This window comes from Caenorhabditis elegans, chromosome IV (assembly GCF_000002985.6).
Source record: "Caenorhabditis elegans chromosome IV".
NCBI lineage: Eukaryota > Metazoa > Nematoda > Chromadorea > Rhabditida > Rhabditidae > Caenorhabditis > Caenorhabditis elegans.
In genome coordinates, this window is record NC_003282.8 from 1,948,169 (window position 1) to 1,965,326 (window position 17,158).

General features: G+C 36.3%; 5 protein-coding genes across 9 annotated transcripts; all 5 read left to right on the plus strand.

Annotated features, from left to right (window-relative positions):
* The first annotated feature begins 22 nt into the window (after positions 1 to 22).
* On the plus strand, positions 23 to 5,157 carry tsen-54 (tRNA-splicing endonuclease subunit Sen54 N-terminal domain-containing protein). The gene is made up of 8 exons (NM_067745.7): positions 23 to 58; positions 629 to 779; positions 921 to 1,069; positions 1,361 to 1,542; positions 4,219 to 4,307; positions 4,377 to 4,513; positions 4,568 to 4,702; positions 4,798 to 5,157. The coding sequence occupies exons 1-8, from the start codon at positions 30 to 32 to the stop codon at positions 4,931 to 4,933; spliced, it is 1,008 nt and encodes a 335-aa protein (NP_500146.1). The 5' UTR covers positions 23 to 29; the 3' UTR covers positions 4,934 to 5,157.
* A 253-nt stretch (positions 5,158 to 5,410) lies between these two features.
* F52C12.2 (18S rRNA aminocarboxypropyltransferase) lies at positions 5,411 to 8,541 on the plus strand. Its single transcript, NM_001392260.2, has 3 exons — positions 5,411 to 5,843; positions 7,081 to 7,448; positions 8,345 to 8,541. Coding segments are annotated over exons 1-3 (786 nt in total). The 5' UTR covers positions 5,411 to 5,427; the 3' UTR covers positions 8,347 to 8,541.
* A 1-nt stretch (position 8,542) lies between these two features.
* On the plus strand, positions 8,543 to 11,592 carry F52C12.6. Of its 3 annotated transcripts, NM_001268308.4 has the most exons (5): positions 8,543 to 8,720; positions 9,493 to 9,586; positions 9,798 to 10,082; positions 11,265 to 11,390; positions 11,448 to 11,590. In NM_001268308.4, exons 1-5 carry the CDS (start codon positions 8,557 to 8,559, stop codon positions 11,514 to 11,516), a joined length of 738 nt encoding a protein of 245 aa, NP_001255237.1. In that variant the 5' UTR covers positions 8,543 to 8,556; the 3' UTR covers positions 11,517 to 11,590. The 3 variants fall into 3 exon arrangements, with proteins under 3 accessions (NP_001255237.1, NP_001368243.1, NP_001380138.1); NM_001380069.2 differs by lacking the exon at positions 8,543 to 8,720 and having other exon boundaries at positions 9,491 to 9,586; positions 11,448 to 11,581; NM_001392261.1 differs by lacking the exons at positions 8,543 to 8,720; positions 9,493 to 9,586; positions 9,798 to 10,082 and having other exon boundaries at positions 11,263 to 11,390; positions 11,448 to 11,592.
* Positions 11,593 to 11,685: 93 nt separating this feature from the next.
* tdpo-1 lies at positions 11,686 to 15,072 on the plus strand (the record flags this gene model as incomplete). Of its 3 annotated transcripts, NM_067748.5 has the most annotated exons (6): positions 11,686 to 11,808; positions 11,910 to 12,037; positions 12,378 to 12,668; positions 13,475 to 13,926; positions 14,286 to 14,467; positions 14,773 to 15,072. In NM_067748.5, 6 exons carry the CDS (start codon positions 11,689 to 11,691, stop codon positions 14,953 to 14,955), a joined length of 1,356 nt encoding a protein of 451 aa, NP_500149.1. The 3 variants fall into 3 exon arrangements, with proteins under 3 accessions (NP_500149.1, NP_001368245.1, NP_001368246.1); NM_001380071.1 differs by lacking the exons at positions 11,686 to 11,808; positions 11,910 to 12,037 and having other exon boundaries at positions 12,529 to 12,668; positions 14,773 to 14,955; NM_001380072.1 differs by lacking the exons at positions 11,686 to 11,808; positions 11,910 to 12,037; positions 12,378 to 12,668; positions 13,475 to 13,926; positions 14,286 to 14,467 and having other exon boundaries at positions 14,791 to 14,955.
* A 393-nt stretch (positions 15,073 to 15,465) lies between these two features.
* On the plus strand, positions 15,466 to 16,556 carry ulp-3 (Ubiquitin-like protease family profile domain-containing protein). The gene is made up of 2 exons (NM_001028306.3): positions 15,466 to 15,756; positions 16,170 to 16,556. The coding sequence occupies exons 1-2, from the start codon at positions 15,496 to 15,498 to the stop codon at positions 16,539 to 16,541; spliced, it is 633 nt and encodes a 210-aa protein (NP_001023477.1). The 5' UTR covers positions 15,466 to 15,495; the 3' UTR covers positions 16,542 to 16,556.
* Positions 16,557 to 17,158: the final 602 nt, after the last annotated feature.

Below are 17,158 nucleotides of genomic sequence, written 5' to 3' on the forward strand. Positions count from 1 at the left end.
AAAAAAAAATTTTTTTTTGAAGAAAAACTATGGCAGAATGGAATCGAGCGAAACGGAAGTGAGTTTTTGTAGAAAAAATTTGAAAATTTTTAAATTTTCGCGATTATTTCACTAGAGCGCACTTGCATTATAAAAAAATTGAATTTTTTAAATATTTTTTCCGTAGAAAAAACGGTTAAATCTGAAAGATTTGTTTAAAAAACCGTTTTTTTTCGAATTTTTCGACAACATTACCCCGAAAATTTCTAATTTCTCAGTAGAGCGCACTTGTGACTTTGAGAAATTTCAAATTTTTAGGAAAAAGCTAAAATTTAGCAAAACTGAGCCCGAACATTGTTCGAAAACTTTTTTTTTTTTTCATTAAAAAAAAAGAAAAAAAAACCTGAAAATTCAGATAAAATGCTCTGAAAATTGCAATTTTCTCAATAGAGCGCACGTGCATTTTGGTCAAAAAAAAATGTTTTTTAATGCAAAAATCGCTGAAAAACTAAAATTGGACACGGGAAATAGCATAATTTCAAAAAAAAACTTACTGTCGCTTGAAGAGAATCGATAGTCAAAATGAAAAAAAAGAGTTTTTTATCAATAGAGCGCACTTGCGATCCCCGCGAAATTCAAATTTTTCCAGACGAAAAACCATCGAAATTCAGTATACGGGCCTGGCCTCAAATTCGACGCTAAAAGTGACAAAAGTGACCGGAAAACACTTGGAATCAATGGGAATTCCAGGAAAATTTGGTTATGAAGTGTATCCCGAGGAAGCTGTCTATCTGATGGAGGTAATACCTCGAAATTCCGAAAAAGTTGCAATAAAAACCTGGAAAAAACGGAAAAAAATCGATTTCTAAGACAAAATCCCGGAAATTTTGTCATTTTTAAGCCATTTTCTGCAATTTCTATTAATTTTCAACACGTTTCAGACGGGTTCCGCCACGATTTCCACGTCATCAGGCCGTGATCTGAGCCTTTTGGAGGCATTTTCGATATTAGAAGCAATGTCGGTGCCGATGAGCAAATATGAGGCTTATAAGCACGTTAAACGAACCGGATTAGTCGTTTTACGGCCGAGGTACGGCCCCGAAAAACCGCGAAAATAGAGTATTTGTGTCACTGGAGCGCACTTGCACAGTGTGTGCGGTTTGGCGGGAAATTCGAATTTTTGGAGTTTCCACACATCTTTTTTTGATTTTCGCTATGGAACCCACTTGCATATCATACGATCTATAGAACTTTGTATTTTTATGAAATTTTCACAAAATCTCACAGTTTTTAGTGATTTTCATGAGAAAATTAAAAAGATTTCAAAATTGTTCTCATTGGAGCGCACTTTCTTTACCGAGAAATTCAAAATTTTTTTCAGAAAACCAACAATCGATTTCGAGCGTCTTCGTCACGTGGAACCTAAGATTCGCCAGAAATTCGCCGAAAAATCGTTCGAAATGCTCGTAAATCGACATACAGTACCCGAGGAGCGTGTTCCGAATCCCGATTCGTTTCCGAGTTTCGAGAATCGAAATGGGCAAATTTCAATGAAAATGAAAGGTAAAACTTGTAAACCTACACAAAACTCCGTAAATCTACAGTAATCCCTCGTAAATCTACAAGAAACCCCCGTAAATCTACAGTAATCCCCCGTAAATTTACAGTAATACCCCGTAAATTTACAGTAATACCCCGTAAATCTACAGTAATCCCCCGTAAGTTTACAGTAATACCCCGTAAATCTACAGTAATACCCCGTAAATCTACAGTAATCCCCCGTAAATCTACAGTAATACCCCGTAAATCTACACAAAACTCCGTAAATCTACAGTAATCCCTCGTAAATCTACAGTAATCCCCCGTAAATCTACAGTAATACCCCGTAAATCGACAGTAATCCCCCGTAAATTTACAGTAATACCCCGTAAATCTACACAAAACCGTAAATCTACAGTAATCCCCCGTAAATCTACAGTAATCCCCCGTAAATCTACAGTAATACCCCGTAAATTTACAGTAATACCCCGTAAATCTACACAATGAGCCTCCGTAAATCTACAGTAATACCCTGTAAATCTACAGTAATCCATCGTAAATCTACAATAAACCCCCGTAAATCTACATAATGAGCCTCCGTAAATCTACATTAACTCCCGTAAATCTACAACATGCTTCCGTAAATCTACACTAGTTCCCCGTAAATCTACACAATCATCCCCCGTAAATCTACAATAAGCTCCCGTAAATCTGCAGTAATACCCCGTAAATTTACAGTAATACCCCGTAAATCTACACAATGAGCCTCCGTAAATCTACATTAACCCCCGTAAATCTACAAAATGCTTCCGTAAATCTTCACAATCATCCCCCGTAAATCTACAATAAGCTCCCGTAAATCTACAGTAATACCCCGTAAATTTACAGTAATACCCCGTAAATTTACAGTAATCCCCCGTAAATCTACACAAAACTCCGTAAATCTACAGTAATCCCTCGTAAATCTACACAATGAGCCTCCGTAAATCTACAGTAATACCCCGTAAATCTACAGTAATCCCCCGTAAGTTTACAGTAATACCCCGTAAATCTACAGTAATCCCCCGTAAATCTACAGTAATCCCTCGTAAATCTACAGTAATCCCCCGTAAATCTACAGTAATACCCCGTAAATCTACAGTAATCCCCCGTAAATCTACAGTAATCCCCCGTAAATTTACAGTAATACCCCGTAAATTTACAGTAATACCCCGTAAATCTACAGTAATACCCCGTAAATCTACAGTAATCCCCCGTAAGTTTACAGTAATACCCCGTAAATCTACAGTAATACCCCGTAAATCTACAGTAATCCCCCGTAAGTTTACAGTAATACCCCGTAAATCTACAGTAATACCCCGTAAATCTACAGTAATCCCCCGTAAATCTACAGTAATACCCCGTAAATCTACACAAAACTCCGTAAATCTACAGTAATCCCTCGTAAATCTACAGTAATCCCCCGTAAATCTACAGTAATACCCCGTAAATCTACAGTAATCCCCCGTAAATCTACAGTAATACCCCGTAAATCTACATCTACAGTAATCCCCCGATAAATCATACAGTAATCCCTCGTAAATCTACACAAAACTCAGTAAATCTACAGTAATCCCCCGTAAGTTTACAGTAATACCCCGTAAATCTACAGTAATACCCCGTAAATCTACAGTAATCCCCCGTAAATCTACAGTAATACCCCGTAAATCTACAGTAATACCCCGTAAATCTACAGTAATCCCCCGTAAATCTACAGTAATACCCCGTAAATCTACAGTAATACCCCGTAAATCTACAGTAATCCCCCGTAAGTTTACACAAAACTCAGTAAATCTACAGTAATACCCCGTAAATCTACAGTAATCCCCCGTAAGTCTACAGTAATACCCCGTAAATCTACAGTAATACCCCGTAAATCTACAGTAATCCCCCGTAAATCTACAGTAATCCCCGTAAATCTACAGTAATACCCCGTAAATCTACAGTAATCCCCCGTAAGTTTACAGTAATCCCCCGTAAGTCTACAGTAATACTACCCCGTAAATTTACAGTAATACCCCGTAAATTTACAGTAATCCCCCGTAAATCTACACAAAACTCCGTAAATCTACAGTAATCCCTCGTAAATCTACACAATGAGCCTCCGTAAATCTACATTAACCCCCGTAAAACTACAAAATGCTTCCGTAAATCTTCACAATCATCCCCCGTAAATCTACAATAAGCTCCCGTAAATCTACAGTAATACCCCGTAAATTTACAGTAATACCCCGTAAATTTACAGTAATCCCCCGTAAATCTACACAAAAATCCGTAAATCTACAGTAATCCCTCGTAAATCTACACAATGAGCCTCCGTAAATCTACATTAACCCCCGTAAAACTAAAAAATGCTTCCGTAAATCTTCACAATCATCCCCCGTAAATCTACAATAAGCTCCCGTAAATCTACAGTAATACCCCGTAAATTTACAGTAATACCCCGTAAATTTACAGTAATCCCCCGTAAATCTACACAAAACTCCGTAAATCTACAGTAATCCCTCGTAAATCTACACAATGAGCCTCCGTAAATCTACATTAACCCCCGTAAAACTACAAAATGCTTCCGTAAATCTTCACAATCATCCCCCGTAAATCTACAATAAGCTCCCGTAATTCTACAATAATCCCCCGTAAATCCACACAATTCTCTTACAGTACTCCACACATCGCCGGCGCTCGTCAACTTTCTTCCCTTGGAAATGCTCGAATCCATCCAAACTTCCACGATTTTACAGAATCTAAAAGTTAGTACGACACTCCGAAATCCCGCCGAAATTTTGGTGGCGCCAAATCAAAAAATTCAAAAATTTCAGCCGCCCACACCCAATCGACCGCCGTGCCGACCGCCGTCTTACTGGCCATTTGTAGATCACCATGTGACAAATTGGCAGGAATTCCGATTTCAGGCCGAGCAGGCCCGACAGGAGACGGTTTTGAGGAGGCTTAAAAAGTAGATTCTAGGAAATTTCTAAAAAAAATGCTCCAATTTTCCTGTAATTTTCAGATTACGCCCACCGTCGCACGCCGAGCTCCGCCGAGAGCGGATTACTGTAGAAAATGTGGATTTTCACGTGTTTTCGCCAGCCTCTTTCTCCCATCGGCTACCAGCTCGGCCGTTGTTCTCACTAATTTGTTATAGGTGAGCATTTTCGAATTTTTAACCAAAAAATTTGAAATTCCCGGCCTTTTTTTAACCCGGGAAAGGAGAAATTTTCAAATTTTCCGCTTTTTCAGCGCCACCGGACCACCGCTGAAAATTTCGGAGCTCGCCGAGCTCGAAAACGTGGTCTTCGCGATGGAAGAGGCCGGAAAAGTGAATTTCGTTGCGATGAGTGGAGCGTCGATTGATCTCAATAATTATTTGTGTTGATTTATCGATTTTTTCGCTATTTTTATCGTATTTGTTGCTCTATTTTTCCCCCGAAGTTGTTCAATTTTCAATATTCTTGTTCAAACTTCCGCCCAAAAAACTTGCCGGTTAAACTGGGCGCGGGTACGTTATTTCGTTATTTCGGAGTGTTGTTGTTTTGAATTTTATCGGAAATCGTTGTGAAATAGGGGTTTTTAGTGGTTTTAATGAATTTTTTTTTGAAAAATTGGTTTTTTAAACTAAATTTTGATTTAAATTTAGGTATTTCACCAGGAAATATCGATTCTCAAAAGAAAATCTCCGAAACTCGGTGGTCCGCTAAACAACACGCGCCATCGGGATTTCGGAGCTTCGTTGTTTCTATTTTATTTATATTCAGTTTTTACCATTTTTTTTCTTGATTTTTCTATATTTGAAGGTGTTTTTTTGTGTAAATAATCGAAAAGATGGTAACAATTAAAAATATGTTTCTTCCAGATTGTCGGAATTTTGCAATGGGAAAAGGAAAACATCGAGTTGTGAAGCCACGAAGAGCGGATAAACCGCCGAAAGAGCGAAATGTGGAGGAAGAAGTTGAGACAGAAGAGGAAGAAGAGGATATCGAAGATGAATCCACATCGGAGCCGGGCTCAGAAGACTCTGACGACGAGCCGGAAGAAGACTACAAATTCCCATTTCGTCTGGCGATGTACGATTTTAATCAGTGCGATCCGAAGCGATGCTCCGGGAGAAAGCTTCTTCGTGCGAATTTGATCACAGAAGTGAAGCTCGGGCAACGATTTCCCGGATTAGTGCTCAGTCCAACCGGAACGTACACATTGGCTCCGCGAGACCGTCCATTTGTCGAACAGAATGGGCTCTGCGTTGTGGATTGCTCATGGAAGGAAGTCGAGAGAACTCCGTTGCATAGGTGCGGGAAAACGCATTAAATCGAGGAAAATCTGGAAAATTTTAGAATTCTGGAAATCTGTTATAAAAAAAAATTTTCGACGAAACATTTTTAAAAAATCCATTTTCAAATATTTTCAGTGGAAAGTCGCTTCAAAATCAGCATTTTTGAGGATTTTTCTCAATTTCTCAGTGAAAAATTTCAAATTTTAAATAAAAACCTGAGAAATTCAGAATTTCTAAATTTAAATGTTAGAATCCCCCGTAAATCCACACAAAAACCGTGCGTAAATCCACATGATGTTCTCGTAAATTCACACAAGTCTCCTCCCGTAAATCTACATGAAATTTTATTGCTTGCTTTAAGCTCTGAAAAATCTCAATTTTTTTCAAAAATAAAAACCACAAAAAAAATTGCCTGAAAAATCTAAAATTTTAAAATTTTAATTCCTTGTGGCAAATGTGCTCTACTGATAATCTAGGTGTTAATAATGTTATTTTTACTAAAAATAACATGATTAACATCTATGACTATCAGTAGTTCACATTTAGTCACGCGTAGGGGGAACCTCTGCCCAAAATTTCATTACTCCACCTCAACAACTTAGGAAACTTAATAATGTATTATTAAAGCCATTATCTTCTCATACAAAAAGGATTTATTGTAAAATATTATCCTTTATTAAACATTCTCGATTTTATTTTCAAAAAACTGCAACAAAAAAAAATGGCTAAAAAGTTAGAAATTTCAAGTTTCGGGTCTCGCCACGAAATTGTCTGGGTTACTGTAGTTTTCATGGTGGGGCCCACGATTTTTTATCAAATATGATGAAAAATTGGTAATGGCTATACTCAAATAGAACATTTGAATAAAACTCAAAAATTTTGAAAAAAAAACTAAATTTAATAAAGTTATGGGGTGATTCAAGTAGTGTAGCAAAATGTATTTAAATACATGTTTTTATATACTTGAATACAGTTGTGACGTAATTTATCAACACTTTTTAATTTTCCGACATTACTTGAATAACCCCATAACTTTATTAAATTTTTCTGAAAAAAATCGAAAATTCGCAAAACATGAAATTTTCTGTGGCAAATGTGATCTATCGATAATCTAGATGTTAATTATGTTATTTTTTTTACCAAAAATACCATTATTAACACCTGCGACTATCAGTAGTTCACATTTAGTCACGCGTAGGGGGAACCTCTGCCCAAATTTTCATTTTCCCCTAAAAAACTTGCAATTTTTCCAGAGTAAAAGCCCCGGAGCACCGTCTTCTTCCATATTTGGTGGCAGCCAATTCAGTCAACTACGGAAAACCATGTCATCTAACATGTGCCGAGGCGATGGCCGCCGGTCTCTACATTTTAGGCTTCCAGGAGGCCGCAAGCCGCCTCATGAAGCCCTTCTCCTGGGGAGATCACTTTATTGAGCTCAACAAAGAGCTTTTAGATCTCTACGCGGCTTGTGATACACCGGAAGACGTGATTCGAGCACAAAATGAGTATTTGGAGAGAATCGATAAGGAACGGGAGCAACATTCCCGGGATATTGATCTACCGCCGAGTGGTAGTGATGAAGAATATGAGGATGAGGAAGAAGTGGAAGAATTGAAGAAATGTGAGGATTTTCGACTGGAAATTCTGAAAAAGCGAAGAAATTTGACATAAAACTGAAGAATATTGCAAAAATTTCAAATTTTTGATCATCGAAAATTTTAAATATTTGCAAATTTACTAAAAATCACTAGAGATTTTGGTTTTTTTTCACAATTTTACTGAAAACTGAAAAATTCTAATTTTCGTTCATAATTCGTACGAAATTATTTAATTTTTCGGAAAAAAAAATTGAAAATTAACTGAAAATCACAGTTTTCATAAAAATTCTTTGAAAACCTTTAAAAAAAAAATTTTTTTTTTTGAGAAAATCGATAAAAATTTGAATTTTTGAGAAGTTTTTCTATATTTCAATTTCAATTTTCCAAGAAAAAATATTAAAAAATTGAATTTTCTGAAAAAAAAATTTGAAAAAAATAATTAAATGTTTTCTTCAGTTTTCTGGGGAAAAAATATAAGAAATTTATTTTTCTAAAAAAACATTTTTTTATTTCTATAAAAATGCGTATTTTTCGGGGAAAAGACGATAAAATTTTAAATTTTCCAAAAAAAAAAGTTGAAAAAAAATTTGAAAATTCGAATTTTAGGAAAAATGACAAAAAAATTGGAATTTTCTGTGATAAACGAATAAAAATTAAAGTTTTAAGGAAAAATTTATTTTTAAAAATTTAACTTTTCTTTTTAGAAAAGTCACATATTAGACCGAAAAAATTGAATTTCTCGCTCAAAAAATCGAGAAAAACGCATTTTTATATCAAAATACCCTAAAATTTATAAAAAATTCCACAAAAAATAATATTCCCGCTCCAAAAATCGAGAAAAAAAAAATTTTTTTAGTGCAAAAAATCCCTAAAATTAATTTTTAAATAATAATTCCTTCAAAAAATTCAAAATTTTCAGAAAATCTCCCCATTCACTGCCGCCGAGCTTCATCAATTTCTGCACATTGTCATTTTTCGTTGGATTTTTTTTTGATAATTTTTTTCCTTAATTTTTCGTTTTTGTTATTGTTTGTTATTCATGTTTCTTACTTGATTTCCGGTTTTTTCTCTCATTTCCCCGCCAAAAAAAAATTGGAAAATTTAATAAAAATTTCAGGTAAAAAATTCAAAATGACAGCGGCGACGACAAGCTCCGACTCGGAAGGCGAAATGGATTTTGAGACGACAATTGAGACGGGATTCGGGTATCAAATCGATGGATTACTGTATCAGGGAGCCGAGGCGAAAGTTACAAAGTGTATTTGGTTGGGAAGGCAGGCTATTATCAAAGAAAGGTTCGAAAATTCGACGAAAATCGGCTAAAAATTAGCAAAATTCGGTTAAAATCTCACTTTTTCACACAAAAATTCAAATTTCCCTCTGTCCGTACGCTGCATGTGCGCTCCACTGAGAAAACTCAAAAATTCAAATGTCAAAAAAAAAGTTCGGAAAAAGTTGACAAAACACTCGAAAATATCTAGAAAAATATGAAAAATCGTGCATTTTCACTCGCAAATTCAAATTTCCTGTCTACCGCAAGATGCAAATGCGCTCCATTGAATCAATTGTGACTCTTACACTTTTAATTCAAATTTTCGTAAAAATTTGGCACAAATCCCACAAAAAAAAACTTGAAATTTGTGAAAAATAGGTTAAAAATCGTATTTTTTCCTCAAAAGTTCAAATTTCCTGTCAACCGTTAGCTGCAAGTGCGCCCCATTGACAAAATTGGGATTTTTGCTGATTTTCTTCTAAATTTTTCGATAAAATTCGACTAAAATCCGCAAAATACTGTGAAAATTATGAAAAATTCGTGAAGAATCGTTTTTTTTTTTGCTCAAAAATTCAAATTTCCCGCCGACTGCCGCTAGCTGCAAGTGCGCTCCAACAAGAAATTTTTGAATTTAAATAAATTTTAACCCAAAAACTCTGAAAAAATAAGCCTTTTCTACTGAAAAAATCAAATTTCCCGCGGTCTGAAAGTGCGCCGCTCGAAAATTAAGTTTTTCGCGATTTTCTGCTCATTTTTAGCGAAAAAACACGAAAAAAAACGGATTTTTTTTCCAGATTCTCAAAAGGATACCGTCACCCAACACTGGACACTCAGCTCAACAAGGCACGCACAAAACAGGAGATTCGTGGGCTCAATAAGGCTCGAGAAGTACGAAAAACTAGGAAATTTTGCCCATTTTGACCCTAAAATCGAGAAAAATCGAAATTTTTCATGGAAAAAATCTGAAAATTTTGAAATTTTCGTATGAAAATCTCAAAATTTCCGCATTTTTTTTCCGGAAAAAATGAGAAAAAAAACTTTTTTCTAATGGAAAAGTCTTGAAATTTTCGAATTTTCCAATGAAATTTTTAAATTTCAGCTCGGAATCCACGTGCCCGCCGTCTATTTCATTGATAACGAGAAGAATCAGCTAATTATGGAGTTTGTGCCCGGTTCGACGGCAAAAAATTGGATTTCTCAACTAAATCCGGCGGATTTTGATGCAAAAACTCGAGAATTTGGCCAAATTTTTGGCGAAAAACTGGGAAAATTGCATCGCGGAGGCCTAATTCACGGGGATTTAACAACGTCGAATATTATTCTACGGGACGATGATCTACAGAAAATGACGTTTATCGATTTTGGGCTTTCATCACAGGGAAAGGTCAATTTTAGTGGAAAATGGGGGATTTTAAGGGGAAACACAAGACAATTTTTAGAGTATTTCGCCCTAAAAATAAAGTTTTCATAATTTTTCCGTAACAAAAAATTAATATTTTTCCAATTCTTCGCCCAAAACCAAGGAAATGCCAATTTTCCTACCGGAAATCTTAGAAAAGTTTGCTATTTTTTAGGATTTCTCCACAGAAAAATTAGAAAAAAAAGTATTTTTACAGTTTTTCACCAAAATCAAGAAAATACACATTTTTCGTAATTTTACGATTTTAGAAAAAATATATTTTAAAGATAAAATAAATTTTTTTAAACAATATTTGGACTGAGTAAAATTAGAATTTGGCTCAAATTTTTCTTGGGAAACCCTTTTCAGCCGAAAAAAAAAAGTCCATTTGGCAAGATTTTTACTCAAAAAATTGAAATTTTTATTGTGGTTTTTCTCAATTTCTCAGTGAAAAATTTCAAATTTTAAATAAAAACCTGAGAAATTCAGAATTTCTAAATTTAAATGTTAGAATCCCCGTAAATCCACACAAAAACCGTGCGTAAATCCACATGATGTTCTCGTAAATTCACACAAGTCTCCTCCCGTAAATCTACATGAAATTTTCTTGCTTTAATCTCTGAAAAATCTCAATTTTTCTCAAAAATAAAAACCTCAAAAAAAATTGCCTGAAAAATCTAAAATTTTAAAATTTTAATTCCTTGTGGCAAATGCGCTCTATTGATAATCTAGTTGTTAATTATGTTATGTTATTTCCATAGCTAAATAATATAATTAACATCTATGACTATCAGTAGATCACATTAGTCACGCGTAGGGGGAACCTATGCCCAAATTTTCATTTTTCCCCCTAAACAATTTTGGAAACTTAAAAATTTATTATTAAAGCCATTATCTTCTCATACAAAACGGATTTATTGTAAACAATGTTCATCGAAGATCGTGAAAATGTTTGATTCTATTGAAAAACTGGCTAAAAAATCAGAAATTTTAAATTCTTTGTGGCAAATGCGCTCTATTGATAATCTAGTTGTTAATTATGTCATTTCTATAGCTAAATGACATAATTAACACCTCTGACTATCAGTAGTTCATATTTAGTCACGCGTAGGGGGAACCTCTGCCCAAATTTTCATTTTTCCCCTCAAAAACTTGCAATTTTTCCAGGTAACCCCAGAAGAAAAGGGTGTGGATTTGTATGTACTTGAACGGGCGGTCATTAGTACCCATGATAAATGCGCGGCACTTATTGAAGGTCTTATGGAAGGATACAAAAAAGCCGACGGGAAACAGGTACGCAGCAATCGCGGTCCGTTGAGAAATTCAAAAAATTCAATTTTCTTTTTGCAGTTTGTCGCCGTGGAGAAGAAGCTCAACGAAATCCGACTTCGTGGCCGAAAACGCGATATGATTGGATGATTTTTTGGAATATTTGTTGTTATTAATTTAAATTGTTTTGACTCTATAAAAATGGTTTTTTTTTGTTTGAAAATTTGTGTTTTTTTGTTCCGAGCTTAAATCTGTGTTGTGAGCTGTTGATTATCTGATTTTAATTTTTTAAAGATTATTTTCCCCCAAAAATTTGCAGAAAATGAAACGGACAATCCAAGAGACGCCAGGACCCAGCAGCACTACAGTACCACCTCCAAAAAAATTAAATTCGCAAAGAAATGGCTCTAATTTGGAGCCCGGCAGCATTTATTTCACGCCGGTACTAAAAAAAAATAATTTTTATCGAAAAAATCAGATTTTTTTCAAGAATTGCTAAAAATTTTCGATTTTCAAGAAAAAAAACCCATAAATTTTTTCCAGATTGGCGGAATCTCGGTACCCCGTCAAGAATCTGAAAGCTCACGGTCTCTGGACGAGATTTTAGCCGACATTCGGCCCATCAACTCACTTCATTTCTCGTTTATGCTCGATTTCGAGTTTTTAATCGGGTAAAATTGGACACAAAGACTGAAAAATTTGAATTTCCCATCGAAATCTGGTGCAAGTACGCTCCGTGGACATAAACTAGCAATTTTCTATAACAAAAAATTTCAAAAATCACAAATTTTCGACTTTTTTGCAACAGGGGGGCGCACTTGCACCATGCGATAGGTGGAAAATTTGAAATTTTAGATCAAAAATCATTTTTTTGATCCAAATTTCTTCGAAATTTCCGTTTTTCGCATTAGGGCACATTTGCAACATGCGATCGCCGGGAAATTTGAAATTGTCCTTTAAAAAATCCATAGATTTCTCTAAAAAATTTCCCAATTTTCCCAATTTTTGCAGCTCCTACCCTCCATCACTCCGCGAGTACCCGATAACTCTTGTAGTCGGAGCCCCCGATGCTCCAGATCTCTTAAAATGCACAAAAAACCAGAAGCTGGTTACAGTAGTCGGCGCGTCGCTGCCAATTCCGTTCGGGACCCATCACACGAAAATGTCGATTCTGGAAGACGAGGACGGGCGGTTCCATGTGATCGTTTCGACGGCAAATTTGGTACCAGATGACTGGGAATTCAAGACGCAGCAGTTTTATTATAATTTTGGAGTTAAAATTGCGTCTGGCACGGTGCCAAGGTGAATATTTTCGAAAAATTGAGATTTTAATGGGCGTTTTACCATGTTTTACCCTTTCAAAACATGGAAGTATGCAAATTTGAGTTTTTCCTGATTTTTCTTGGAAAAAAATCAGTTTTTCCTTAAAAAAAACATAAAAACTGCCGTTCGGCAAATCCGGCAAAGTGCCGGTTCGCCGGAAACTTTGATTTTCGGCGAATTGCCTATTGGCCGGAAATTTTAGATTCCGGCAATGTGCCGGTTTGTCGATTTGCTGGAAATTTCCGATTCCGGCAAAATGCCGGTTTGCCGGAAATTTTGATTTTCGGCAAATTGCCGGTTTCCAATTTGTCGGAAATTTTCAATTCCGATAAGTTGCCGGTTTGTCGATTTGCTGGAAATTCCCGATTCCGGCAAATTGCCGGTTTGCCATTTTGCCGGAAATTTTCATTTTTGGGAATTTGCCGGATTGTCGATTGGCCGGAAATTCGAAATTCCGGCAAATTGCCGGCTTACCGGAAATTTTAATTTTCGGCAATTTTCCGATTTGCCGGAAAAAAATCATGTAAACTGTTAGACTAATTTCAACAAAAAAAAATAAATCATAACAATTATGCCAGATTTAACTGAAACCATTCAAAACAACCATTCAATTTTCTTGTGGCAAGTGTGCTCTAATGATAATCTAGGTGTTAAATATGTTATTTCCATATCTAAATAACATGCTTAGTAACCTATGACTATTAGTAGTTCACATTTAGTCACGTATAAGGGGAACCTCTGGCCAAATTTTTATTTTCAACTCAAAAACCTGTGATTTTTTCCAGATCCGACTTCCAAGATGACCTTCTCGAGTACCTGAGCATGTACCGTAACCAACTGGACACATGGAAACAGCTTCTCCAAAAAGTTGATTTTTCTCAAATCTCCGACCGTCTCATCTTCTCAACGCCCGGTTATCACACCGATCCGCCCACGCAACGTCCGGGACACCCACGCCTTTTCCGTATTCTTTCGGAAAAGTTTCCATTTGATGCGAGTTACGAGCACACGGAACGATGCACATTTGTGGCTCAATGCAGCTCAATTGGCTCACTAGGATCTGCTCCAATCAACTGGTTTCGCGGGCAATTTCTGCAGAGCCTCGAAGGAGCAAATCCGTCGCCGAAGCAAAAGCCCGCGAAAATGTATTTAGTGTTTCCGAGTGTTGAGGATGTTCGGACGAGTTGTCAGGGTTATGCGGGTGGATGTTCTGTGCCGTATCGCAATAGTGTGCATGGTAGGGGGATTTTTCTGCTGGGAAAATGAAGAATTCTGGAGAAATTAGTTGAAAAATGGTTTTTTTTTTCATCGGAAATGCTATTTTTAACTAATTTTACAACTAACAATGGGTCGATATTTTGTTAGTCTAAAAAAATCAAATTTAGAAACATAATTTTAATTTTAAAAAACTTGGTGGCAAATGTGTTCTAGTGATAATCTAAGTGTTAATTATGTTATTTCCTTATCTAAATAACATACTTAACACCTGCGACTATCAGTAGTTCACATTTAGTCACGCGTAGGGGGAACCTCTGCCCAAATTTTCATTTTTCCCCCTAAAACTTCAAATTTTTCGCAAAAATTCAAAATTTTCAGCTCGTCAAAAATGGCTGCAAGGCAACATGTGCAAATGGCGCTCCAATGCGAAACGAAGGACGAACGCAGTGCCCCACTGCAAGACCTATGTGAAATATGACAAGAAAGTGGCGATTTGGCAATTGCTGACCAGTGCCAATTTATCGAAAGCCGCGTGGGGAGAAGTGTCGTTCAATAAATCGGTATTGCGATTTTTTGCACATTTCGGAATGAAAAATTCAGAAAAAGCTTCAAAATTCATGAAAATTAGCCCGATTTAACCATAAATCGTGATTTTCTCATTAGAGCGCGTTTGCAACGCGCCTGAAATTTAAATTTTCATTTAAAAAATTTTGAGAATTTACGTTTTGCCATAGAAATTCGACGATATTATAGATTTTCAAACAATTTTGAGGGAATTGCGAAATTTTTAATTAGAAAATCTGATTTTCTCATCAAATTTTGTAATTTTTAGGCCCAAAAATTCCAAAATCCTCTATTTTTGCAGAAAAACGTAGAGCAACTAATGATCCGCTCATGGGAAATGGGTGTTCTTATCACTGATCCAAGCCGTTTCAATATTCCATTCGACTACCCACTGGTACCGTATTCGGCCACCGATGAGCCATTTGTGACCGACAAAAAACACGAGAAGCCCGACATTTTGGGATGTATCTGGACACCGCCTTAACCCTGATTTTGGGCTCATTTTCTGTGAAAAATTGCTTGTTTTTTTGAATTGATAATCTCATTTTCCTGTGAATTTCATTAATTTCTAACGCTTTACAATAAAATCTCGCTTTTTTCTAATTTTTGTTCAATTCTTTCCGGTTTAAAAGGTCAAAAATCCCCTTTTTCCTATTATTATACTCAAATTTTAAATTCGCGGCGAGCGAGCTGCAACCGCGCTACATTGAGAACACCACGAAATTTAGGCGCACTTACATCATAAAAATTGGGAATTTTCTCAATGGAGCGCACTTGTAACGCGCAAATTTTCAAATTAAAAATTCTTATTGGCGTGCAATCGCGCTCCACTGACATTGTCACGAAATTTATTGATTTTCGATAATTTTCGCAATTTTTTCGGTAGAGCGTACTTGTAACTTTTGATCTAAACAAAATTTGAAAGCTTTCTTCAAAAAATCACGAAAATTTTTGAATTTCTCAATGGAGCGCACTTTCAACGTGTTTTTTTTTCAGATTTTTCAAATTCCCGCCGCCCTGAATAATGTCAGTTCCCCCGGATTTCCGCCTATCCTACGAATCGGTCGTCCTTACCGCCGATGACGTCACTATTTTGGAGCACACGGGCTGCTGGTTCAACGATAAACTTCTCACGTTTTGCGCAGAATTTTTAGAGCAACACAATTCGGCGGCGGCGGAAATTCAAATTTTCACGCCCCCGCAAACCGAAATGATACGGCATTCGACGTGTGACGAGGAAGTTGACATGTATTTCGGATGTCTAGACGTGAACTCGAAGGATTTGGTACGGAAAATCACGAAATTCAAAAGAATTATCATTGGGGCGCACTTGCAGTGCCGCTAAATTTAAAAATTTCGGGTGAAAATCGTGAAAATTCCATTATTTTTTTTTGTTTTTCGATGTAAAATGTGACATTTCGAAAAAAAATTGCTAAATTTAACCCAATTGTCTTGCAGAAATCCCGAAATTTCAATTTTTCTGTGAAATTCTCAATAGAGCGCGTTTTCTACATGCGGTCAGAGCGGAATTTTTAAATTTCAACGTAAAAATTGAAAATTTGAGCCCAAATTGCAAAAAAACATACAATTTGACTATATTTCGCAATTTTCTCATTAGAGCGCACATTCTACACGCGAAATTCGAATTTTTGAATGCTGCAATCGCGCCCCAATGATAACAATCGTTTTTTTTTGCAGATCGCCTTCATCGTAAACGATAATCAAGATGTGACACGGGTCAATGGTGGCAGTCACTGGTCCCTATTGATTTTCGACCGAAAAATCGATAAATTCCGTCACTTCGACAGCGCGCGCGGCCATAACTTGAAAATTGCCGAAAATTTGATGCAAAAATCGCGAAAACTCGTCCGACAACGCCAAAGCCAGCGGAATTTGGAGCCGGAGCTATGTCTTCAGCAGAAAAATGCATCCGATTGTGGACTCCACGTGGCACAGTACCTGGCGGTGCTCGCCGAGCAAAAATCGGCGGACGCGATTGGAAAATTGGAGAAAATCGATAAAACACGCGGTTTTTGGCGGGATTTGATTGTTAATTTTGAAGCGAAATAAATGTTTTTTATTGATTTTGATTTTTTTTTCCGATGGGTTTGAAGGTTTTTGTGACCTTTTTCTAATATTTTTCATTTACCGAAAAATCGATAATTCAGTTTTTGAAAAAATTGATTTTTCGAAAACAATCATTGTTCATGGTGCGTCCATAGTCTGCGGAAAACGGGAATTTCCCGCGTGCGGAAGCGTCCATAGTCTGCGGAAAAACCGGAGTTCCTCGCTTTTTTTTCCTCAAAATTCAAAAAAGTAGGCGTGGCCAACCAATCAGCTGTTGTTTCTTGTTTTCCCATTGCTCAGCTTAAAATTTTACAGCCTCTAATTGGTTGAACACGCCCACTATTTTGAAATTGACCAATAACAAAGCGAGAAACTCCTTGTTTTTTTCCGCAGACTATGGACGCTTCCGCACGCGGGAATTTCCCGTTTTCCGCAGACTATGGACGCATCATCAGAAAATTTCCACGAAATTTCGAAAAAAAATCGGTGATTTTTCAGAAAATTTCGGAAAAAATCGATTTTTCAAAAATTTCCGGGAAAATTATCGATTTTTTCCGAAAATTTCTTTAAAGCATCGATTTTCAAAGAAAAATTCAATTTTTATGTTCCAGCCAATTTAT